Below are 26,925 nucleotides of genomic sequence, written 5' to 3'. Positions count from 1 at the left end.
ATATTTTTATTGATGAAAAATAACATTTTGAAAAATAATTTTCATTGGAAAATAATATTTTTCGAAAAAATAATTCAATTTAACTTTTTTTTTATTTTGAATTTGTTATCTCGTGTATAAATTTCAAGTATCACACCTTCTATTTTGTGTTTTTTTTGGGCTTTCATGACCCAACCCAACCCAAAATTATCCAATCCAAAACTGCCCAAAAACATTATGACCCAAAATTGTCCAACCCTAAACTATCCAAATCCAAATAAGCCCGCCCAAACTCACCCAAAAATACCCATTTGCCACCTCTAGAGCCAACACTTGAGGTAAACCCTATAACCTTTTTATCTTGAGATGGTATTGGTGTTAAATCACATGATGCATGATTAAATGTTAAAAATGATATTGTTGTTGATGATGATATTATTGATGATGATGCTGATTATAATGATGTTTATAGCATGCTTGATGAATGGTAATTAAATGTGGGGATCATAATGCGAAAATGTTTCTTTTTAAAATAAAGCTTCTAAAGCTAATAATAAAATGCTTATTTTGAATCAAGAATTTCATGAGCTAAAATTGTTTAATGAAGCTTTAAAGTTATCTTTTATTATCTATATGTAAGCAAGGTTTAAATGTTGATAACTTGCTTAAGGAAAATGATCAACAAAAGAATAAAATTCTTGAATTAAAAAGTTAATTTTCAAGATTTCAAAAAGGAAAGGAGACAGTAGATATAATTATTGTATCTCAAAGATGCCCAACCATAAAATTTAGACTTGGCTATAATCAAAATGCTTCTAATTCCGATGGGACTAAATTTGTGATGTTCACTTTGTCTCAAACTTCTTCGATAGAAATTCCTTCTAAATTTGTCAAACTAATTGCAGAAATGAAGGTGCATGCTCAAGATCCTAACCCTAAACCATTCTTGGTTCAAAAGGCTAAGAGCAAGATGGGTCCAAAATCCTTGAGACATGGCTATGTTTCTCAATATAGTCACAAGTGCAACAAGAAATCTAAAAAGAACTCACATGCTCGTTCATTTTCACATGCTCCTACTTATTCCTATGCTTGTGCTTGTTCTCATGAGACTATTAAAGCCAAATCACCTCAAATGCAATCACATGTGAACCATAAAATACAATGTTTCTATTGCATGAAATATGGTCACACAAACATTCATTGCTATATGAGAAAAGTTCAATCAAGGTTAATCCCTTTGAACTATTCAACCATTAACTTTCAAGGATCCAAAGTTGCTTGGATACCTAAGTGATTTTCTTTATAGGTACACTTTATGTCCACCATACCAAATTCAATATCATATGTGCATGATTAAGGAGCAAGGAAGCATTTCATCAGCATCCAAGGAAGTTTTTGTGTCACGACCCAATTTCGTAGATCGTGACTGGCGCTAGGATTTGAGAGTGGTAGTGCTGAAGAAAACCGCAAGTATACGGGTCGTCACAAGTAATAAAGTGGACAAAAGTCCGGGATGTCGTATCCACAAGGATGAGATATTCGATAATGAAACAGACTAAGAAACTCAATTCGTTTAGAACGGAAATTGATTTGATTCGAAACAGAACTACACAACTACTAATTGCAATGTGATTAAACGAAGATACTTAAACTAATCAAGACAATCTTAATCGAGCACAATCTTGAAAACCGCAGAATTAATGTAGTTCTGTTATGCCAGAAATGTTAGGTGGAAGATGTATCGGGGGTTCATTGTGTGAAAGAATGTGAAGAAGCCATGGCTTTTTGGTTGTCTTCTCCGCTGAGTTTGAGAATGGATAGATTAGAGAGAAGCTGATCATCACCGGAGTGGCTTTCCTTATATGTTTGGCATGTTGAAACGAGCAGAGATCCAGGTATATATTATGACGATGTGGATGATTTAGAATGCTGAGAATAATGTCGTTTTTGATAATGCTGGATTGCTTCTTTCCTTTTCACGTGCATTCCGGCCACGCTGGATGTATCAGACAGTCAGATGGATGGCGAACAAGTTATCCTATACCTACGTATGTTGTGAGAATTAATGCAGATGTTGGCATTTTCATTGAGAAAAGACTGTCAGTTCTCACCGCTGGTTGTAGAGATTGGCAGAGGACAGTTCATCAGTGTAGAGAGTTGTTCCTACATAGTATTTTGAGTACGGAAGTTGTTGAAGCGAGTGTGATGGCTTACGGATTGAAGATGGCTACCTCTCTTCCATTCGAGATAGTTATACGTGAACTAGACGCGCTAGGAATTTTTAATAGATTGCAACTTCAAAGTAATGCAGCTGACTACCTACAAATTCTGGTTAAGCACTGTTTCACAAGGCGTGGAGATCGGGATGTGCGATTTCAATACGCGAGTAGATCTTGTAATCAAGTAGCTCATACGCTTGCTAAATGGGGTGTCTTTTTTATCGTACAAATTACTTATTTGACGTAAATGTTCCGTATCCGATTAACAAGCTTGTAACCTTTGAAAGTTGTTACTAAAGTTCAAATATTCTTCTTCTAATAAAATATATTTGCTCTAATATATTAGTACTGCAACTGCCAATTCTTGCATATAGGAACCGCCATGACAGAGTCGTCCAAACCAGTATTAGCTTCTTCTTCGATCAACAGCCTCCACGCCTCAGCTACCTCCGGTGACAAGTCAGCTGTGATTTACTTCGAAAACTACCCGGACAATTGGTCTTTCGATGATATTGAAAAACTTTGCTAGGTTTGATATCAAGGGAAAGGTAACCCTAGCTAGGAGAAGAAATAGGGTGCAGAGGAGATTTGGGTTTCTCAGAATAAGGGATGATCGTAACACAAAGACAATTTTGCGTAAATTGAATCAGCTTTTTATCGGTTCCTTTAGGGTTAGGGCTTTTCGTGCCAAATACCCTAAACCTAATTCCCCTACTCACATGCAGCGTGAGACACAAAAAGTAACAGTTCCAAGAAGAGCCATCATCGAGCGACCTGCTTCTCCAAAACCCATTCATTCAGCAGCAACCCGTGATTCCAGATCCTATGCACAGGTCGTCACAAACGAACCGCTGTTTTTTGAAGCCTCCACCTGCATGCCAGATCATAAATACAATGCTTTAATTGTACAAGTCACTAGTATGGATAAACTCCTAGTTATTCAAGAAAAGATGATGGATTTGGAAATTGTCTTCGAATCAATTTCTTTTCAAGGAGGTTTATTTATCATGATTCGTTTCCATTCTGATAACTACTTGGCAAGATTTAGAAGTGACTTCACCAAGTTTGATGTTCTCTTTTCGGCAATTATTCCCTGGGAAGATTACAGTCCTTCGAAGGAGAGATTTGTTTGGGTCTCCTTATCTGGTATTCCTATTTCAGCATGGTCTGAGGAGTTATTTTTATTCATTGGTAATAGCTTGGGTAAGGCTATTGCTGTTCACCCCTCAGTAATCTCAAGAGATCGAATGGATTCTGGATCAGTCCTCATTTCAGCAGCTTTTACTCGTATTGAATGTATTATTCCAGTTATGATCAAGGGAGAATCACGTTTAATTCATGCTCATGAAACTGAATTCCCAAACATTACTAGCAACTCTTTGGCTGAGTTTACAGACACTGAATCTGATTCACGGTCAGTTTCATCGACACCATCAATTCTTTATGATGAACCGAATGGAAAACGCACAACAGCAATACTGATTCCTTCCACAGTTCTTGAAACTTCTTATATCACTCCAGACCTTAGCCGAATAACCCATCGCAGAAATAGAGTTTTGTCGCATACAGACAGTCCTTATATCGGTGACAGCAGCAATAAGAAGGATTTACAGGAAAAAGATTCTGAAGTAGCCAAAACATATGATATTGGTGTGAAGTTGGGTCTCTTCGAAGTGCAGCCTGAAGTTCAGTATGCTGACTTGATCTCCAAAGAAATTGCAAGGGAGTCTATCAATCACTCTTGAAGTGATTAATCAAGGTCATTTTATCTTTTTATGTCAAGCTCATTTAACTTTATTACTTGGAATTGCCGTGGTGGTCTCAGTCATTTTCGAAAACAACGTGCTATTCGCTCTTTTGTTTCTCAGCATCGTTTGATTATCGTGGCTTTAGTGGAAATAAAAAAAGAAACACTGGATGATTTTTTGATTAGGAAACTTTGGCCAAATCAAGATTTTGAGTTTCGCTTTTCGGGATCTATTGGTGCGTCTGGAGGTTTAGCTTGTATTTGGAATTCTAGTTTAATTACCCCCACTAGAATTGTATCAAATAATAGATGGATTGTCATTGATTTTACTTGGTCTTCTTTGCCGATTCGATTTATCATAGTTTATGCTCCAAATTGCCCGTTTGAGAGATCAGTTCTTTGGCTTCATATTCTTCCAGAGTTAGATTGTGATAGATTATGCTTTGTTTCGGGAAACTTTAATGAGATTTTGGTACCTTCAGAAAGGCTTAATTGTGTCTCCTTTTCAGATTCAATGATAGCTTTTTCGAGATTTATTAATGAGGCCAAGCTCATTGATATTCCTTTGCAAGGTCGTTTTTTCACTTGGCAGAATCGAGTTTCTAAATCCAAAATCGATAGATGTTTTGTCTCGTCTTCGGTTTTGGAGAAATGGCCGAATTTAAAGCTTCAAGCATTATCTCGTTCCTTCTTTGATCATGTCCTGTTGCTGTTAACCTCGGTAGCTCGCGTTGATTGGGGTCCAAGGCCTTTCCGTTCCTTGAATGTTTGGTGGGATCATCCAGATTTTAAAGAGTTTGTGGATAATTGCTGGAATTCTCTTAGGGATCAATCTTCTATGGTAATTAAACTGCGTGTATTGCGTAACCAAATCTCTTCTTAGAACAAAAACGTATTTGGAAATCTGAATTGCAAGATTGCTGCTGTTTCTGAGCAGATTTCTGTCATTGAAAAAGCTGCTGACTCTAGAACGTTAATGAATGATGATTATTCGACCCTTGCTTCTCTTAATAATGATCTTCATGGTCTTTCTAAACAGCTAGAAATGGTTTGGCTTCAGAAATCGTTTTTGAATTGGAATCTCTTAGGAGATAAAAACACTACATTTTTTCATTTGGCGGCCTCAATTCACGCGAGAAATAATCAGATAACGGAGGTTACTATTGACGACGTTTGTTACTCCAATCCATCTGATATAAAAGCTAAGATTAGTGATTACTATCGTCATCTCTACGAGGAAGATTTTCAGGTTAATCTCTCCCTTATTTTGCTGCGGTTTAAGTCTTTGTCAACTGTACAAGTCGAAAGTCTTACTTCAGAATTTTCTTTAGAGGAATTAACTTCGGTTGTTTTGTCCTGTGATGATAACAAAGCCCTGGGTCCTGACGGGTTTAATATGTTCTTCTATAAGCGTGCTTGGCAACTTATACAAGGGGATGTCTTCCGGCTTATTGAGAATTTTCACAAAACAGGCTCTTTTCATGTGGGTTTGAATACAGCGTTTTTGACTTTGATACCGAAGTTTAAAGGAGCTAGCAATATTAAGGATTTTCGTACTATCAGTCTTATTAATGGTATCTTCAAGTTTCTGTCGAAAATTCTTGCGAACAGGCTAGCTCCCCTTCTGCCTTCTATCATCTCAGACAACCAATTCGGGTTCATCAAAGGTCGAAATATCCATGAGTGCCACTCTATTGCTTCTCAAATTATTCATCTCAGCACAAGACGTAAGGATTCAACTTTCATTATCAAGTTGGATTTTCAGAAGGCTTTTGATTCTGTTTCATGGAGATTCATTTTAGAGACTATGCGTATGATGAAGTTCGAGTCCTCTTGGATTAATTGGATCAATGCTCTCTTGAAATCTTCTCAGATGTCAGTTTTGGTTAATGGCTCACCGACGGAGAATTTTTAAATGGAGAAGGGTGTGCGGCAAGGAGACCCTCTTTCTCCAATGCTGTTTGTTATTGCAGCAGAAGGATTTAAAGCAATAATAGAAAAGGCAAAGGATTTATGGTTGCTAGAAGGTATTTACATTAATGGGTTTCGGGAATCTTTTTCGTTGCTCCAATTCGCGGATGACACCCTATTGTTTCTTCCAAATGACTTGGATTTGATAAGAAACTTGCTTCTAATTCTTTGTTGCTTTGCTATAGTTTCTGCGTTAAGAATTAATTTCCAAAAGAGTTCTATTATTGGATTGAATGTTTCAAATACTGACATAACATCGGCGGCTTCTATTCTCAATTGTAAGATTGAATCGTTGCCTTTTACTTATCTCGGGCTTCCTCTTGCTAGGCGGAATTTAAATGTCTCCCATTTCAATCCAATAATTCAGAATTTTAACTCTCACTTGGCTCTTTGGAAAGGAAATATGCTTTCTCCAACTGGTCGTCTTGTTCTAATTAAATCAGTCCTATGCAGTTTACCTGTGTACTCGATGTGCTGTTTTGCTATTTCATCGAGCGTGATAGCAGTTATGGAGAGATATTTGAGAAATTTCCTTTGGTCGGGTTCGGCTTCAACTCGTGGTATTTGTAAAGTAGCTTGGAAGGATGTCTGTTTGCCGTTTATTTTGGGGGGTCTTAATGTTCCTTCTCTTGGTCTTCGAAATCAAAGTTTTCTCTTAAAGTGGGTGTGGAAGCTCTTATCCTGTGACAGAGAATCGCTATGGTTTTTGGCGATTCGTACTAGTTCTAATTTGAATTCATGGAATGATTTAATTGGTCCTAGAAATAGGAATTTACCGCCACTTTGGAGAGGTATTCGTAAGATTTGCGTTTCTAATGATTCATTTTGGAGTTCATTTTCTTCCAATATTAGATTCAAATTGGGAAATGGTACAGACATTATGTTTTGGCGGGATTTATGGCTTCCAAATCAGCAAGCTCCTTTGAGCTCAGTTTACCAGAATTTGTTTGTTTTGGATATGAATCCTGCTGTCTCTTTGGTCTCAGAATTTGCAGCTGTCTCGAATGTTGCTGCAGTCTCGGATGTTGTTGCAGAATCTGTTCAGCAGTGGGTCTTTAGATGGAAGCGGCGTCTTCGTTTGGGAGGGGAAGCTTCATTCCGGCAGCTCATTGCTCAGCTACAGCAAGTTAGGATTTCTCTTCGGTGAGATGGAGTTTTCTGGCAAGGTACAGACCACTTTAAACCTGCAGATTTAGTTCGTTTATGGTCGGGTTCAACTTTGCAGAAAGATGGTTTCTTGATTCAAGTGTGGAAACATAGAATTCCTCCTAGACTTCAATTTTTTGTGTGGCTTTTACATAGAGGTCGTATATCGTCTAGAGAGTTTTTGGTTCATCGTCGGGTGCTTCTTGAGGAGCAGATTATATGTTGTTCTTGTGCTGAAGTTGAATCTGCAAATCACATAATCATGTATTGCCCTTTTGCTTGGCGTTTCTGGACTGAATTTCTTTATAATATGGGGGTCTCAGCTTGGACGATTCCGGGAGATGTATCGAGCTTTTATTTCCAATGGATGGATTTGGCAAATCCAAAATACAAAGCATTATGGGCAACTATTTGGTTTTTTAGTTTATGGGAGATTTGGAAAGCTAGAAATAAGAAAGTATTCCGCAACGAAGAACCGTCTTACAAGGATTTAGTTTTCCATTGTATCAATAAGGGTGTGGTTCATTACAAATACCACAACCCTTCTTTTTTTTATGGTGGTAATGATGTATTTAGATGCCTAGATTTCTTTTCGAAATTCTAGCATTTTTTGCCTATCACTGTTGGTGGGTCCCTCCACATGTGGGCCCACATTTAGTTATAAAAAAAAATTAATTAGTAATTTACTTGGAGTAGCCTCCAAGTAAATTGACTTGGAGTAGGCTCCAATCAAAATTACTTGGAGGCTACTCCCCTCCTTGCCTATAAATAGCAAGGAGGAGCATAAGGTTTTATATCACTAAAATTTCACAAATCAAGTTTGTGAGAGTTATTAGTCTCGGACTAATAGGCGAGCTAGAGAAACGTTTTCTCTAAAGGGTGAGGGGTGAGAGAATTGAGAGATAAAAATAGTGAGGTTACGGGTGTGCGGGAAACACTTTAGTGTCATTATTTTGGTGAGATCTCTCTGTAAAATTACTCTCTTTGTATGCCTGCTATTTTGATAGTGGAAGAATTATTCGGACTTTGTCCCGTGGACGTAATCCAGCTTTTTGGGTGAACCACGTTAAAAATTCTCGGTGTCATTTATCATTTTGTTTCTGCCATTCTTGATTTATTTTCGACGCTAACGATTAGGCTAGTTGGAATTTCCTATTGTGAAGTAAGTTATATTGTGTTAAATTCTGTCTAGGAGGTTGGTACTTGAGTGGTCCGCTCGTGACCCTCCAATCTGTCCTGGGAATTTTTTCGGTATAATTATTAGCACAATACGTTATTCACTAGCATAATTAATTGAATTTCCGCTGTGCCGCCCAACAACTGGTATCAGAGCCGGTTTGAGTTTTTATATATCTATTTATCGTATGCTCTGTGGTTGCCACTAGATAGTGGATCCTCCACATCAGAAAATAAATTAGATATATTTATTGTACTGGGCACTTGTCGAAAATATGGAGGCAAAGACTGGCAAGATGGTCAGTTTAAATGGCACAAATTACCACATATGGAGAAACAAGATGAAGGATCTCCTATTTGTGACGAAACTGCATTTACCAGTGTTTTCAACGAATAAACCCGAAGGAAAAACGGATGAAGAATGGGCATTCGAGCATGAGCAGGTGTGTGGTTACATTCGACAGTTCGTCGAGGATAATGTGTACAACCACATTTGTAATGAGACTCATGCTCAGACATTATGGAAGAAGCTTGAGGAGCTGTACGCGTCGAAAACCGGCAACAACAAATTATTTTATCTGACAAAATTAATTCAGATAAAATATCGAGAAGGGACTTCTATAGCTGATCACTTGAATGCAATTCAAGGGTTGTGGATCAGTTATCAAGTATGAGCATAAAGTTTGACGATGAGGTGCTCGCTCTCCTCGTGCTTGCCTCTCTACCAGAGTCTTGGGAGACTTTGAAGATTTCACTAACAAATTCTGCACCAAATGGAGTAGTAAATTTGGAAGCCGTGAAAAGTGGCATCCTGAATGAAGAGAGTAGACGAAGATCACAAGGTTCTTCTTCATCACAGTCAGATGTTTTTGTTGCAGAATCTAGAGGGAGGAGTGAAGCTAGGGGTTCAAAAACCAGACACAAAAGCAGAGGAAAGTCAAACAAATATGCCAATACTGAGTGCCATTACTGCAAGAAGAAGGGCCACATCAAAATGTTCTGTCGAAAGTTGAAGCAAGACCAAGAAAAGAACAAAGGCAAAGATGTGAGGAAAAATGACAGCAGTGATGATGAACAAGCAAATGTTGTCGGGGAGTTCAACGTAGTCCATGATGAAGATATTGTCAATCTTGCAATCCACGAGACGAGTTGGGTGATTGACACTGGAGCTACCATTCATGCTTCATCTTGAAGGGAATTCTTCTCATCTTACACATCAGGCGATTTTGGAATTGTAAGAATGGGAAATGAGAACTTTGCAAAAGTCGTAGGCAAAGGTGATGTCTCTCTGGAAACAGAGAATGGTACGCAATTAGTCCTGAAGGATGTCAGGCATGTCCCAGATATGCGCCTGAATTTAATCTCGGCAGGAAATCTGGATGATGAAGGTTTTTGCAGCACCTTCTTTAATGGCCAATGGAAGCTTACCAAAGGTTCATTGGTGGTGGCCAAGGGAAAACGACATTCAAAACTATACATGATGCAGGCGAAGCTCTCCCATGACGATGTCAATACAGTGGAGAATGATGATATAGTTGAGTTGTGGCATAGACGACTCGGTCACATGAGTGAGAAAGGAATGTCGATATTGGCCAAAAGAAATATGTTGCATGGATTGGATCGAGTCCATCTGGAGAAATGTACTGATTGTCTGGCAGGGAAGCAGAACAGAGTTTCTTTCAAAAGTTCCCCTCCTTCTCGAATGAAGAATGTTTTAGATCTGATTCACTCAGATTTGTGTGGACCAATGCCAAAGTCACTCGGTGGTGCTCAATACTTTGTGACTTTCATTGATGATCATTCAAGGAAGACATGGGTGTACCTTTTGAAAACGAAGGACCAGGTGTTAGAAGTTTTCAAGCAATTTTTAACTCTGGTGGAGAGACAGACCGGCAAGAAGCTGAAGTGCATTCGAACAGACAATGGTGGAGAGTACATTGGACCATTTGATGCTTATTGTAAAAATAATGGTATTCGGCATCAAACAACACCTCCTAAGACGCCGCAGTTGAATGGTTTGGCTGAGAGGATGAACAGGACTTTGATGGAGAGAGTTAGATGTTTACTCTCACATGCAAAGTTGCCTAAGATGTTCTGGGGTGAAGCTCTACTGACAGCAGTTTATGTGCTCAACCTTTCAACGTGCATCCCTCTACAGTCTGATACTCCAGAGAGAGTGTGGACGGGAAAAGAAGTTTCCTATGGTCATCTGCGGGCGTTTGGGTGCAAAGCATTTGTGCATATTCCCAAAGACGAGAGGTCCAAACTTGATGCTAAGACACGAGAATGCGTGTTTGTAGGCTATGGTCAAGATCAGTTTGGCTATAGATTTTATGATCCAGTCCATAAGAGGCTTATCAGAAGCCGTGATGCCGTGTTTGTTGAAAGTCAAACCATTGAGGATATTAAAAAGGCTCAGAATGTTTCTGAGGGATCCAATGGAGATTCAACAGGCTTGGAATTGATTCCTCCAACAACGGTTCATAGACGTGTTGGAGATGAAGAAGGTGACCAACCGGAGATAAGTGGTCAAGATGCTCCCATTGATTATGAACCAGGTAATGTTGATGACTATGGTGCTCATCATCAACCACCAGCAGATGTGGATTCTCCAGTTCTGCGGAGATCTGATAGAGTTCGACAACAATCTACCAGATACCCAGAAGATCAGTATGTGTTATTAACTGACAGGGGAGAACCTGAGAGCTTTGAAGAAGCTATGGATGATGAACACAAGCAGAAATGGATTGAAGCCATGCAAGATGAGATGAGATCCTTGCATGAGAATGATACTTTTAAGCTGGTGAAGTTGCCTAAAGGCAAGAGAGCTTTGAAAAACAAGTGGGTGTTCAGGATAAAGAATGAGGAACACGGTCTCCAACCACGTTTCAAAGCTAGAATAGTTGTCAAGGGATTCGGCCAAAGAAAGGGAATTGACTTTGATGACATTTTTTCACCAGTGGTGAAAATGACATCCATTCGTACAGTGCTAGGGCTCGCAGCATGCCTCGACCTGGAGATCGAGCAGATGGATGTAAAGACTGCCTTCCTTCATGGTGATTTGGAGGAAGAGATATACATGGAGCAGCCAGAGGGTTTCGAAGAAAAGGGGAAAGAGCAGTACGTCTGCAAGTTGAAGAAAAGTCTATATGGCTTGAAACAGGCACCGAGACAATGGTACAAGAAGTTTGAGTCTGTTATGAGGGAGCAAGGGTATAAGAAGACTACTTCAGACCATTGTGTGTTCGTCCAGAAATTCTCTGATGAGGATTTCATTATACTTATGCTCTATGTGGATGACATGTTGATCGTTGGCCAGAATATTTCAAGAATCAACAACTTGAAAAAGCAGTTGAGCAAGTCTTTTGCGATGAAAGACTTGGGCTCGGCAAGGCAAATCCTAGGCATGAAGATAACCAGAGATAGAGGCTCCAAGAAGCTATGGTTATCACAGGAGAAGTACATTCAGAAAGTACTTCAAAGGTTCAACATGGATAACGCTAAATCGGTTAGCTGCCCCCTTGCTAATCATTTTAGATTGAGTTCTGAACAGTGCCCTTCTACTGAGAAAGAGAAAGAGGAGATGGAAAGAGTTCCATATGCTTCAGCAGTTGGGAGCTTGATGTATGCCATGGTATGTACACGGCCAGATATTGCTCACTAGGTTGGAGTAGTAAGTCAGTTCCTTTCAAATCCTGGAAAAGAACATTGAGCTGCAGTGAAATGGATTCTTAGGTACCTTCAAGGTACATCAAGAATGTGTCTATCTTTTGGAGATGGAAAACCTGTGCTAGTTGGCTACACAGATGCAGATATGGCTGGCGATGTTGACTCGAGAAAGTCTACATCAGGTTATCTGATTTCATTTGCAGGGGGAGCTGTGTCATGGCAGTCGAGATTACAGAAATGTGTTGCACTCTCAACAACACAAGCAGAGTTTATTGAAGCAACTGAAGCATGTAAAGAGTTGCTATGGATGAAGAAGTTCTTAAGTGAACTTGGTTTCCAACAAGCGAAGTACGAGCTGTTTTGTGATAGTCAAAGTGCTATTCACCTCGGGAAGAATTCCTCCTTTCATTCAAGATCTAAACATATTGATGTGAGATATCACTGGATTCGAGATGTACTGGAGATGAAGCTGCTGCAGCTGGAAAAGATCCATACCGATGAAAATGGATCTGACATGTTAACCAAAGCTCTTCCACGGGGAAAGTTTGAATATTGTCGACAGGCAGCCGGAATGGTGGTGCCTCCCATGTAGTCGGGAGGGGGAGATTTGTTGGTGGGTCCCTCCACATGTGGGCCCACATTTAGTTTTAAAAAAAAATTAATTAGTAACTTACTTGGAGTAGCCTCCAAGTAAATTGACTTGGAGTAGGCTCCAATCAAAATTACTTGGAGGCTACTCCCCTCCTTGCCTATAAATAGCAAGGAGGAGCATAAGGTTATATATCACTAAAATTTCACAAATCAAGTTTGTGAGAGTTATTAGTCTCGGACTAATAGGTGAGCTAGAGAAACGTTTTCTCTAAAGGGTGAGGGGTGAGAGAATTGAGAGATAAAAATAGTGAGGTTACGGGTGTGCGGGAAACACTTTAGTGTCATTATTTTGGTGAGATCTCTCTGTAAAATTACTCTCTTTGTATGCCTGCTATTTTGATAGTGGAAGAATTATTCGGACTTTGTCCCGTGGACGTAATCCAGCTTTTTGGGTGAACAACGTTAAAAATTCTCGGTGTCATTTATCATTTTGTTTCTGCCATTCTTGATTTATTTTCGACGCTAACGATTAGGCTATTTGGAATTTCCTATTGTGAAGTAAGTTATATCGTGTTGAATTCTGTTTAGGAGGTTGGTACTTAAGTGGTCCGCTCGTGACCCTCCAATATGTCCTGGGAATTTTTCCGGTATAATTATTAGCACAATACGTTATTCACTAGCATAATTAATTGAATTTCCGCTGTGCCGCCCAACAATCACATCTTGTGGTAGTGCTAATATAATCATCATTTTAACAAAAAAAAAATATTAGTACTGCAATGAAAATTACTTTGTTTCAATTCAACACTTTGTTTCCAAACTTGAATTACATTTAGTGTTGATATAATGCTGATCTCATTATTTTTAATAACAATCCAAAAGCTGAAGCACAAGAGATATGGAAACTTCATACAAGTAGAACCTTATAATCACGTATTCAATTTACTAATTAAACGCAAGCCACAGTTTATTTAGTGAAAACCTAAACATGAAAACTCCATTGATTCTTCAGTTTTTCAAGCAACAATTAACCTCGCAGCACACTGTTACGCATTTGAGGTTCGGAGGCCTTCCTGTGAAGCAACAGTGACAACCTGCACAAATCAAACCATTCATTACTTATTTTGCAAATTATAATTTTCTTTTTTCTGAAACTTCTAAAACTTTTTTCCGCAGTTTTTTATCGGTCAGCTCAGCTGAAGCAACAATGTTAAATATATTACTACCTGCTTGGGGCTGAACCAAATGCTCAAATCTATGCAGACGAGGGGCTGCTGTTGCATTTGCAGATATGGCAATGGATATGAACACTAAAACCCATGTCAAACAAATAAACAAAGCTTCTTTTCTCATCATCTTTTCTGAAGATATTCAATGGATGACCCTTCTCTAAATTATATACTTCTATTTATAGACATTTTAAATTTTGGCATTAGTTAGATAAATTAAGTATCGACAATTAGACATCCTTATCACAATCTCTAATCGTCAACAAGTCTAGATTTCTTATCTGCATCACATGGCCAACTTGTTGTTTTGAAATTATTGGCTAGCCTCAACTGTGTGATTGTCGCATACATCAACTTTTTTTTTGACAATAGGCGCATATGTCGACTTAGAGTCGAATAAAATTAAAAACTCGAACTAGATCAAATTATTATTTTTAAATATCCAACTCGCATATACTAGAATAATTAAGGATCGTACTCAACTGAAACTAGATTATTTGTATAGATTTTTTAAAGTTAAATGTTGACATAGAAATAAAGATATCACTAAGAGTATATTTAGTTATAAAGAACTAACATAAAATTTATTAACTAAGGCTCGGTTATGCTTGATTTATATTTTGATGCTCGCACTGAAACTTACACTCTTACTCGACTAGATATATAAATTTGTAAAATGATAAAAAAATTTAGTTTTTTAGCACCATTAGATCTATACATAATTAAAATACTCTTTGTGCGTTCTTGATTAAGAGTTTACGAATTTAAATCTTTGATAGTTACTCCACATATTGAAGGATGCAGTTCGCCTTTACATTAATTTGTAAACTAGTTGTAAGTCCGCACATTTGTGAAAAATTAAATTTATACATAATTTAAAGTGTGATTAAATTTTAAAAAGTAATGTAATCATTAAAAATAAAATTCATAATATATGAACTAATAAAACAAAATAAATTAAGAGAAATTCACGATTTTACCTAAGATTAAAAGATAATAGGGTTCTATACCTCAACACGGAAAAGATGACAAAATTACATCACATATTTCTTAAATTTATGTTTTTACTCCATGTGTCAAAAAGTTAACAATTCTACTCTAACATATAAAACACGTGACCTGACAGTTTTCTTTTCATTTCTCTTTTTGTCTCTCTTTTTACTTTTCTCCTCTTTCTTTCTTTGTCTCTCTTAATTTCTCTTACTTCTTCTCTCTTTTTTTCTCTGTACATTAATCTTTCACTTTCTCTTATTTTAAATAATGTCACCTTTAACCTTACTTCCTAAAATTTACAAATTATTCTGAATTTATTATTTTAAATCTCGCAATTTGATATTTTTCTTTTATTTCAGACCTGAATTTTAAAAATTAGCAACAAAAAATTATACATCAAAATGTAGTTTTTCTATAAAAATAGATATTATTAACGATTTATATTAATTTCAACTTCTAATTAATTATAAATAATTATTTTAATTTCAGATTTAAAAATCTACAAAAAATGAATTATAAAGAAACAAATTTTTTTCATAATTTTATTATGCAATTTACGAACTTTATCGTAAAAGTATCATTATATTGTCATAGATTTTGCATAACTTTTAACATAGTTTATACATAATTAGATTACATTTTTATAACAGTATCATGATGTTATCACAACGTTATCATAATAATATTATCATCTCGGTAACATTAGCGTCTGATTATCATCACGGTATCACTACAACATTATAACCTCGGTATCATAACTTTTTTGTAGATATTAATTTTCGTATTTTATCATAGTATTATCATTAACCTTATCATAATATTATCATAACCTATTTTTATAAAAATTATCATAACATTATCATACATACTTTATCATAACAGTATCATATGATTATTACAGTTTCACCTTATCATGTAATTATCAATGTATCATATTGCATTGTCATCTTATTATCATGTCATTATTAGTATCGTATATAGCAGATTATTATATGATAATGTGATGATACTGTTGGATAATATTAGACAAAACCACAGTATCACATTATCATATGATTATCACAGTATTACAGTATCATATGATTATCACAGTTTCACCTTATCATGTAATTATCAGTGTATCATATTGCATTGTCATCTTATTATCATGCCATAATCGGTATCGTATGTAGCAGATTATTATATGATAATAATATGATAACCTTATCATACAATTACAATAACGTTATCATGATGTTATCACAACGTTATCATAATAACATTATCATCTCGGTAACATTATTGTATGATTATCATCTCGGTATAACTACTACATTATCATCTCGGTATCATAACTTTTTTGTAAATATTATTTTTCATACATAATTAGATTATATTTTCATAACAGTATCATGATGTTATCACCACGTTATCATAATAACATTATCATCTCGGTTTCATTATCGTCTGGTTATCATCTCGGTATCACTACAAAATCGTTTTTTCTACAGTTTATGATACTGATATGATAATATTGTAGTGATAACGAGATGATAATCAGACGCTGTTTTCTGCAAAAAAAATCGTTATTTCTGCAGAAAATTATTTTTTTCATCATAAAATTGTTATTTATGCAGATTTTTTAGATCTAAAACAAAAAAAATTGAAGAGCAATTTTTTTCAGATCTGAGCGTTAAAATAACTCGTAATAATCACCACGAGTTAAGAAAAAAATTGCTAAAATTTAATATAGAAGAGCGGCGGATTGACGACGAAACAACGGCAGATCGGGGAAGGATTGGCGAACGACGAAAAAAAAAGATAGAGAAGAAAAAGAAAACGAACAAAAAAAAGAAGAAGAAGAAGAAGAAAAAGAAAAAAAATAGAAGAAGAAGAAGAGAAGGAGCATTAATTGCTATGAGAGTATAAAAATAAAGTTATAAAAAAGAGGGAGTAAAAACATAAAAAAAAACAGGTAGTTATATTAAAAAAAGTCACGTCAGAGTAAAAACAGAAATAAAAAAAACGGGAAGTATGTTTCATATCTTTTTTTTGCTGAAGTAATATTTACAATTATTTTCAAAAATGGAGTGTTTTCCCTAATTTTCTCATAAATTAAAATCTATTCTAATAATTCTAATAATTGTTTGCACCAAAAATAAAAATATGGCTCAAATTCCCATAAAGCTCATTTTCTTTAAAAAGGGCCATTAAACTACATTTAATTGGCCAGAGGTTGACTACAGAAATTGATGTCAGGGGTTGAGTCCAAAAGTTGATGTCAGAGGTTGACTCCAGAAGTTGATGTTAGAGGTTGACCCCAGAAGTTAATGTTAGAGGTTGATTTCAGAGGTTGACTCCAGAAGTTGACCAAGTAATTCCCAGAAGATTCAGAAGGCCCAAGTCCATTTTCAGAAGAATAAGTCTATATTTAAAATGGCCATTCAGAAGGCCCAAGTCCATTTTATTTCATAATCTTTTAATATTATTAATAGGGTTAATTCCTAAAAAAATCACGAACTTTACACGAAGTTTCATTTTAATCATGACCTTTAAAATTTGCCATTTAAAGGCACGAACTTTCATTTTATTTCAAATCTATCATTTCAGTGTATTTTTGTTGACTAAATTCTTCAATAAGCCATTAATGAAAGACCCAAATTATAAATCGACATTAAATCTTATTATCTTTTAGTTAGAATATATAGGATTAGGAATTTTTGGTTCGATAAAATACACCGGATTTTACGTTGGCGACAGATTTGAAACAAAATGAAAGTTCGTGCCTTTAAATGACAATTTTTAAAGTTCATGATTAAAATGAAACTTCGTGTAAAGTTCGTGATTTTTTTAGGAATTAATCCTTATTAATATACCATCAAAACTCTTAAAATTATATAAATTATAAACATAACTAGAACACTTCAAATTTCATAACCATCAAATTTATAAAAAAATTTAAATTTAAATTTTTATTAATTAAATTAAATTTTAAAAATATTATATTTTTTACATCTACCAATAAAAAGAATTAAAATTTCATTTTTATAAGTTATATAATGTTATTTTAAATATACATAATGTTCAGTAAAGTGTATTCTTAAACAATTTATTAAATAAAATTTATTTATTGGTTTTAAGAAAAATTATTTATTTAACTTATTATAAACTAAATTATTCAACTTATTAATACTTATTAAATCTATAGTTTAACAATTTAATATAATATCATAGTTTATCAATTAAATTTTATAAACATTCTTCATTAAAATAACCAATAAACATTTTTATAAATTTATTGATTTAAGTTTTGAAAAAATGTTTTACATTAAATTACTTATAAACACTAATTATATATTAAATTTTTAAATTATAAAAATTAGGCTTTTAAAATTTTATAAATTTTAACTTTTCATATTTTATAATTTATAAATATTAATATTAATATTAATTAATTAGAAAAATATTTAATAGAATAATAAATCAAATTTAAATAAAAACCTATCACTTGGCAATTAATCAACTCACTTGTCAAAATATGTTTAATACTTAATTTGAAACTAAAGCAGACGATGCAAACACATTGCACGGAAATTAATTAGGAAAACAATATATTTATTATTATCAAAAATATTACATTACAAGTGATTAAATATTAGAATAAGAGACGTCCGTAAAATAAAACTATAATATTCTAGTTATTCATATTGATGGATACTGAATCCTATTTTAACTACAGTGGAGCCGAGTTGCAGGAGATCCATTTTCAGACGATATCGGACTCCCGCCAAAGGGCCAAAACAGATGAAACAGGCAGCTGAATCCATAGGATCCGCCTTGACTGGAACATCATCCGACAGGAATAATACTGGAACACCATCCGACAGGAATAATGCCGAATCCCTGAGGACTCGGACAAAACGCGTCGACCTTGGGATTCGGACAGATTACCAAATCTACTGAACATTCTCGAGTATCTTACCTATTTGGATACAAACTCCAACTTAGGAAGATAACCTCTAACTTAGGAAGACGAGACTATTTAGGAAGACGTTCCTAAATAGGACTCATGTTTAAATAAGGAATATCAATCCTAATCAAGGTCAAACCCTACAAAGTAGGATTCACCTTCCTATTACAACTTTACAAGGTATACTATCATCTACTATAAAAGGAGTTTGAGATATGCCTAAACACACAACTACATTCATATGCACAAAACGCTGCTTAAGCTCAATACTGACTTTAGCATCGGAGAGTTAATCGGACAACCACCGTCCGGTTAGCTTCTGACCTGTTTTGCAGGTCACATTACCGGATTAGAAGGCAGACTCCATCAATTTCCGCCGTCTGTGGGAAAAGCTAAACCAACTTCAAATCGAAGGAGTTTTCTGAACTCAAATAAATACTATTGAAGAAGATGACTTCTGACAGAATAAACCTGAAAGACAAACAGCCGATGGACCCGAAAACCCATCAAAACACACCGGAGATAATTAATGTTACTGAAGATATGGCTCTGCTGGAAGCAGTAACACAAGAGGAACCTCCTTGTCCACTCCCCAGTACCAGACCAACCCAATCAGGGAAAGCAATCTGATTGCTTTCAATTTAGGAGCTGGTGGTGAACAAACGCTAGGTATGGCAGCACAAGACATGTACAACGAGATCCTGAAGAAAGTACTGGAATCTGTCCAGACGAATTTGGACAGATTGGCCAGCGGAGCCAAGAGAATAAACGACAACCATGACGAAACCATGAAGATCCTAAAAGAAAACTTCAGCCCATCTTCTGCCAGACGAAGAGGCAGAACAGAAAACGCAGACCTAGGCCACCAAGGACCAACTAGAGGAAGAAACGAGCAAAGGAACGAACAAAGAAACGAATGGGGAAACGAAGGAAGAAATGAGAGGAGGAACGAAGAGGAAGAAAACCTAGAGAACCATGAGCACTGAAAAGATGGTTCCGGATAAGAAAATCCACGAGAGACGCCTAGAAACGGCAAAAATCAAGATGATGCCCGGACTAGGCTCAATTCTAAAAGAGAAGAACAAAGGGAAAGAGAAAAGGAGGACGCGCCACCAAAAAGCAAGAAACATGATAAAGACACGGGCAAAGCACAGTCAAAGAAGAAACACCAGGAGGGAGAGGGCGAATCCTCAAAGTCGCCCCAGATGAGTAAAGCTACATATGTCGCTGAGGAAGATTTGAAAGAAAAGATTGCCAAAGCAGTAAAAAAGTTGAAATCTGAAGAGCTAGACATAGACGACCTCAGGTAGAAGGGTTCGCCCCTTTCAGCCGAGATAATGGAGGAAACGATCCCGTACAACATGAAGTTGCCCACCTTGTCAACTTTCAATGGAAAAGGAGATCCGAGGGACCATACGTCCATATTTACAGCCACCATAGGGCTGTTAAGCGTATCAGACGTGATCTTGTGTCGAGTGTCCTGAGGTCGTGTATTCAGGAGGAAGGAGAAACACTAAGAAGCTATATCGAGCGATTCAACAAGCAAGCCATGAAGATAGACAACTTGAATGTCGACATGGCGACTGAAGCATTACGAGAAGGAACGCGATTCGGCAAATTAGTGCATAAACTGCTGGTTAACAAACCCACCACTTTCTCAAACCTGATGGGTATAGCCTAAAAATACTTCGAGCTGGATGAAGGTCGTATGGCTATTCGTGGAAAATAGGCGAAGGGGAAGGAATCAAAAGAAAAACCAAAGAGAAGTCGAAATTAAGAACAGAAGATAGGGGGAGACCTGAAGAGAGCAGGTGATTCGCCCCCCAGGGAGATACGAACCAAGATACGACCCCCGAGATGATGAACGCAATTATACACCGCTGAACACCAGTCGAACTAACGTCCTCATGTGGATCAAAGAAAATGTCAAAAACGTAGTGTGGCCACCTAAGATGAAAGCTGAAATTAGAGATACAAGGAAGTACTGCAAATTTCATGAGGATTACGGACACGAAACGGATGGGTGCCGAGACCTAAAAGTGGAAACAGAGAGAATGATTGATGCAGGTGAGCTGAGGAAGTTCATAGCTCACAAAACAAAGAGCAATGATAAGGGAGTAGGGACGGCAAAGGAAAGAAAAAGGAAGAAAAGAGGTCATCCAAAATTCTTGAAACTATAAATATGATCAATGGAGGAGGGCATAGCAGTTCGACTATCAGAAGAAAACAGGGAAGAGAAGTAATGAATATCAGAGAAACGCACATGCCACCGGTGATTTTTGATGTTGAGGATTACGAGCATGTGAAAGCACCTCATAATGACGCTCTGGTGGTGACAACCATCATCAAAAATTGGAACATGGAGTGAATCCTTATTGATGAAGGAAGTGCAGTAAATCTAATGACGAACGCTGCATATAAGATGCTGGGAGGGACCGCAGTAAGGTTGCGCCGAGTACCGATCCTGCTATCCGGACTCGGAGGCCCCTTAATCAACCCACTAGGTGCCATTTCACTAGAAGTCATAGTCGGCCCGGAAAGGGGGATCAACAAGAAGGTCATGTCCCTATTCAACATAGTTGATATGGAACTGACATATAATGCAATCCTCGGGAGACCATTCCTCCATGATTCAGCTGCAGTAACCAGCATAAGAGCCTTGACAATGAAAGTAACGATTGAGAAGGGCGTAGTAACTCTGAGAGGTTACTAGAATGATACGACGAGTGTGTTATAGATCTTCAAGAAAGCAAATCAGAGAAGAAAGGAGAGTAGGAGGATTTAAATAACCCATCACTAGTAAAGACCTTATGTCATACCCGATGGTATTACAATTATCTTTAAATTTTTGTAAGCAATTATTATTTTAATAAAAGTTCAGTTCAAGTAATGTGTGATTTGCCAAACGCAAAAAAGGAACCGGAAAACAAAGCAAAAAGCCAAGATAAGAGTTTAAATTAACTCGAGCAAGACGAAATGATAAAAATTAGAGTTTAAATTAACTCACACAAGGCGAAACGCCAAAATAGGAGTTTAGATTAACTCGAGCAAGGTGAAACGCGAAAACAAAAGTTTAGATTAATTCTCGAATAAGGCAAAATGCCAACAAAAGATAGAGTTTAAATTAACTCTAAATATAATAGAAAACAAGAAAATGATAAATTAACTCGGAAAATACCAGGTGCATTTCAAAGAAAATCTTAACTCCCATAAATACAAAAACATCGACAACAATAAAATAAAGCACAGGCAAACCAATCAGGCGAAATCCAAAACAAAAATAAATTAAACCAAACATTCGAATCAACAATGAAGGAAAAGAGCCATATATTCATAAAAAAAAAGATCCAGGCCACAAAATCACTACAATGATACAAAAAAGGCGAAGGCCAAAAAATCAAAAATCTACTTTTTCGACAAACAATCCTTCGCCATCTTCTCGAGCAAGTCATGAGCTATAATTTGAGGATCTAATCCATTCACGCCAAAAAATCAATTTTTGGCTTCTGCTCCAAAAGCTTCCTCCCAATGGCGAGACGATACTCACTGATCAGAGCGGAATAAAAAGCTTTCGTAGCAAGTAAACAAATATGAAGCTTCTCCACTTCTGCCCTCAATTTATTCCGCTCTTCCCCAACATAAGTATTCACCTTAATAAGCTCCTCGATCTCCCGAGTCAGATCGTCAGTTTTCTTTTCAATCACATTGACCTGACGATTGTTAATAGCGTCTTGAGCCTTCAGCTGCAAAAGAAGCGAATCATGCTCTTCCAGCGAAGCCTTCAACTTCGCCTTCTTCGACTCGGACGTCGCCAAAAGAGATGTAAGGCGTTCAGCTTCCTCCTCGGCACATTGCCGCGATCGTTCAAAACCAGCACGGCTTAAAAGGTCTAACATAAAAGTGGCAAGGAAAATAAGTTATCAAATAGAAATCAACAAGGAAAGCAAATAAGCGGAAAATAAAATTAAAATTAATTTACCGAGAAGCCATGAAAGCAAGCGATATCCGAAAGCTCATGACCGGACTTAGAGGCAAACCAAGTAATATCCTCAGGAATCGCCAAACTTCTGATGTACTCTGCCTGAACCCGAGTGTTCAGTAGACTCGCCGGGTCATGGCGCTCAACCCACTCCGCTAGCTTCGGAGCGGATGACGAACTGCCACTAGGGCCTTCCCCTGAGAGGGACCCTTCATCAACCCGACGCCTCTTCCGAGAAGGTGAATCAGCAGGACCTCGACTCGGGGAAGCCTCCTCATAGTCTAAGACGATGGCCTTGTCCAGGACTAATACCTCCACCTCTTCCGAAGGAATCACCGGAGCTAGGGGAAAGGGGATAACAGCCTCATCATCTGCAGGCTCATCAACCGCAACATCTTCTGCCACGACGATTACTCCGTCACCGGCTAACAAGATCACCCCAGCAGGAACTAAGGCGAATTGAGCTTCAGCTTCAGGAATCAGCTCGGCAACAGCATCCACTTCAGGACCGCCCATCGGAATGTCCAGATCTATTTTGAAACCGGAAAGCATATCATCAGATGAAGAAGACATTCTACAAAACAAAAGAAAAAGAACAAGATTAGACATAAACACCTTCAAGAAACGTATAATGAAGATCCGCCAAACCGCGCGAAGGATCTTCCAAAGGAAGCCATCGACACTGAACGTGACTGTTCACCAAGACTTCTAAAACAGGACGTTGAAATATACTATGAAATGATAAATCAAAAGCAAGGATCGACGCAGACAAGTTAAAGGGAGAAGGATAATTTGAAAGACAATAAATAGAAAAACCATCCGGAAAATGAAAGAAGGCAAAATTATGAGTAACAATGACAAAGCGTTTTCGCCAACCATTGTCCAAACAGGGCAAATAGATAGAAGAACGACCCATACGACTTACAGCGAAAACAAAACAACTATCGCATGTCTTCAACTCTACGAAGTAATAAAAAACATTAAGATTCTTAAATCTCTACATAACTTTAATAGTCTCAGGATTGACCCTGAAGCCTACACGCTTCGACAAAGGCAAGAAGAACTTTAATAGTCCCAGGATGCAGCTCCCCTATTGAGATTCTTAAATATCTACATAACTCTACTACGAAAGCATCTAAAGGAAACCGAAGACCAGTAGCGAGCTGCTCCTCAAAGATAATAGCTCTATAAGGCGAACCGGGAGACCCGAAAGCAGGTTTCCCGAAACCAATAAACCCATCTCCGTTTGCATCGAATTTTATGATAGGGCCTTTGATGACGGTGATGTCAGTCATAGAAGCAAGGAGTTTGACATTACTAGTGTTGAAGGCTACAGTAGCAACTGTGCTACTTTTATCGGTTTCATTGATTTTGACTTATCTTTCTGTACATTAACAATATGTTAAACGTCTTTCACTATTTCTGGTAGTTTAAGTTATATTTCTAAATATTTTAGGAAAGTGGGTACCGAATGATATTAGTAAAACATGAAAGGTATTTTTAAATTTTTTTTATAATTTATCTTTATATTTGTTTCTTCAAAGTAGGATAGTTTTATTAAAATCCCAATTTTTATTGCAAATAAATATAGTCGATCCATATATATTTGATATTTTTGTAAAAAAACTTTTATTTGTACATGATTCAAATTTACATCATGCTCAATGTTTTTAAAAATGGACCGGAGAACGAACCAGCTTCACCGGAGGTTCATGGTTAGACCGGTCCAACCGAGTTAGATCGTATTTTTTAATTATAATAAATATAAATTATATAATTAAAAACACTTAATTTTAAAATGTAATAAAATATTTATTTAAAAAATTATTATGTAAAATATAATAATAATAAATGATCACTTTTCAAAAGTATATAGAATAATTACTCTTAATGAGAAAAAAATAATTTTCTATTTTAATCACAATAATTATTAAATTAAAATTATATTATCAAAATTTATAAATAAAAAATATGATGATATATTTAAATAAATTTATTATTAAATTTGTGAAGTGTGATTGTAATTGATCAATATTTAAGTGTGTATAAAATAATTATATTATATTAAAAAATTAATTTTAAAAAACAATAATTATTATACTCAGTAATCAAATTTAATAAATAAAAAATGCGATAAAATTTTAAATAAAAAAATATATTAAATTATATTGTGTGAAATATATTAATAACAATAAATATTTTAAAAGTATGTATAATAATTGAAGTGTTTAAAAGAGAGAAAAAAATGTGTTATGTATAAACGAGAGAAGAAAAATATGTTATGCGTAAGAGAAAAAAAAATTATTGTACAAAAAAAAATACTTATATAAACGAAAAAAAATAAATATTGTGTTATGTGAGAAGTTGACACATGTATAGCGAACCATATAAATTTATTTTTGATCAAAGAATGGACCTTTTAATCTATTTTTTTTTTAAGTGGATTCATCCGGATTTGGTCAAAAACCGAATTCTACCAATTCAACCCGATTTTGACTGGATTTTTAACTATTGGATTTTTATGTATAGCCAGCCTAGACACTTAATTGGTTTCCTATTAACCCATTCTGACCGGCCGGTCCGGTTTTTAAAATATTGATCATGCTAAATGAAGTCTGAAAATGTTGTAACTTTGATACGGATTGTCGAATTTTTGGTACCAATTGTCGTGACCGGTTCGTGACCGGATTGGTACGCGCAGCGGAATCAAATCCTTTCTATAATAATTATGGATTTGATCAACAAATAATAAATAACACAAAAGATTTAAGTGTTTATGCATTAAAGCGTACATACACGGGCGAAACTAATCATCAAAAGGAGTACAAAATTGGTGGAGAATCACCAAATAGAGAACATCTCTAATAAATATGCCCTTAGAAGAAAAAACTCAGAAAGTGTTTAACTCTTTACAAGAAGTAACCCGAAAGGGTTAGAATTAACTTTTACTCCTCACAACACACACACCCCCTTTTTCCCTTATTCACATCAATGTCTATATTGTGTGTTCGGTTTTGGTATATTCTAAAAGGTGAATAAGGTAGGCAATATATAGGCAATAAATAATCTATATGGTATTAGGAGTATGAATCCTAACTGGATTTATACTTACTAATTAGCTAATGATAAAAAAAGTTATCCTTCTCCCGAATACTTCATTAATTAGAATGCTAATGCAAATTAGAATTCTAAGCATATTCCAACAATCTTCAACTTGACTCGAATTCTCTAATAAGCTATGATTACTGTTGTTGTACTCCACCTTCTCCATTTAAGTCCAAACTGAACTTATTCCAAATGAGGTTCTTTGAGGAGGACCAAACAAGCTTCAAGAACGTCTTTGAACTTGTTGAAATCAAAATGACTTGAAGATTTACTATCTTCGGGTGTATCAATCAATATTTCACGAGCCTTCAAATTTTTTTGGTCTTAAAATTGATACGAGAATCAAACATCATTATTAGCCTATAATGATTAAATCAAAAAACAAATGTTGAGATCGTATCATATCCCATTAATCTTCATAAGTCAACCAACCCAATGAGCATACATCATAAGTGTAGCATCCAATCTCACTTCATCGCCGAATAACCCATAAAACTCGTAATTTTATATATTGAGATACCAGACATGTGCATATAGAAATCATGTTGAACAAACATTATTGTTCTAACTGCCTCATTATGCATCTTGCCCTTTACTGGACCAATATCCAAAATTTTGCATGTACTGACCGTTGCACATAGCTACACTCTACTATCATCTCAGTTGTAGGCGGAAAACCAATCAAAATTGGCACACATGTGATATGAACAACCTGAATCTGCATAAATTTTGGATAAAAAAATAATTATGCTGCAATTTAAGCCTAGACCGGTTTTCTGACCCGATTCGCCTGTAATCGCTAGCACTTAGTCCTTATCTAAGTATCTCCAAACAAATCGACTCATGAGCAATCTAATAGTGACGTCATTCCAAATTACAAATATTGTAATCCATCTTGTGTATAAGATTGTTACTTATTCAAAACAAAATCTCTTTTACAATGTCATGATTTTATCAAAATCTGGCTATGGCCAAACAAACTCTTTATTCAACAAACTCTTAAAAGCAATTTTTAAATTCAAATCACTAATAGAATTTCATGAGAGTATAAAGAGATCACCCCAATCATTTATCTAACAAAGACTCTATAAAATTCTCAAATAGTGTGTTTAGAAAAGTCATACCTTTTTTCTTTATAGTTTAAAGTAGCATATTGATCTTTATCACAGAAA

General features: G+C 36.0%; 2 protein-coding genes and 1 long non-coding RNA gene across 3 annotated transcripts; 2 read left to right on the top strand and 1 right to left on the bottom strand.

Moving 5' to 3' along the window:
• Positions 1-8,249: 8,249 nt before the first annotated feature.
• On the top strand, positions 8,250-8,888 carry LOC130015620 (uncharacterized; the record flags this gene model as incomplete). Its single annotated transcript, XM_056106087.1, has 1 exon — positions 8,250-8,888. A coding segment is annotated over exon 1 (375 nt), but the record flags the coding sequence as incomplete, so codon positions are not given.
• A 4,378-nt stretch (positions 8,889-13,266) lies between these two features.
• On the bottom strand, positions 13,267-13,980 carry LOC126664822 (uncharacterized). The gene is made up of 2 exons (XR_007637474.2): positions 13,725-13,980; positions 13,267-13,592 (listed from the first exon to the last, which is right to left on the bottom strand). It is a non-coding gene; the product is annotated as an uncharacterized LOC126664822 (long non-coding RNA).
• A 6,596-nt stretch (positions 13,981-20,576) lies between these two features.
• On the top strand, positions 20,577-21,037 carry LOC126664671 (uncharacterized). The gene is made up of 2 exons (XM_050357181.1): positions 20,577-20,736; positions 20,784-21,037. The coding sequence occupies exons 1-2, from the start codon at positions 20,577-20,579 to the stop codon at positions 21,035-21,037; spliced, it is 414 nt and encodes a 137-aa protein (XP_050213138.1).
• Positions 21,038-26,925: the final 5,888 nt, after the last annotated feature.

The sequence above is a fragment of the Mercurialis annua genome, linkage group LG1-X (genome assembly GCF_937616625.2).
Source record: "Mercurialis annua linkage group LG1-X, ddMerAnnu1.2, whole genome shotgun sequence".
Lineage (NCBI taxonomy): Eukaryota > Viridiplantae > Streptophyta > Magnoliopsida > Malpighiales > Euphorbiaceae > Mercurialis > Mercurialis annua.
This window is presented reverse-complemented; position numbering and strand designations above follow the sequence as displayed.

What these genes read in the sequence shown, in the direction of transcription:
- LOC126664671 (XM_050357181.1), top strand. Translation starts at nt 20,577, where the DNA reads ATGTGGATCAAAGAAAATGTCAAAAACGTAGTGTGGCCACCTAAGATG. An exon ending in AGAGAGAATGATTGATGCAG is followed by an intron (nt 20,737 to 20,783) that starts GTGAGCTGAGGA and finishes AGCAATGATAAG; the next exon opens with GGAGTAGGGACGGCAAAGGA.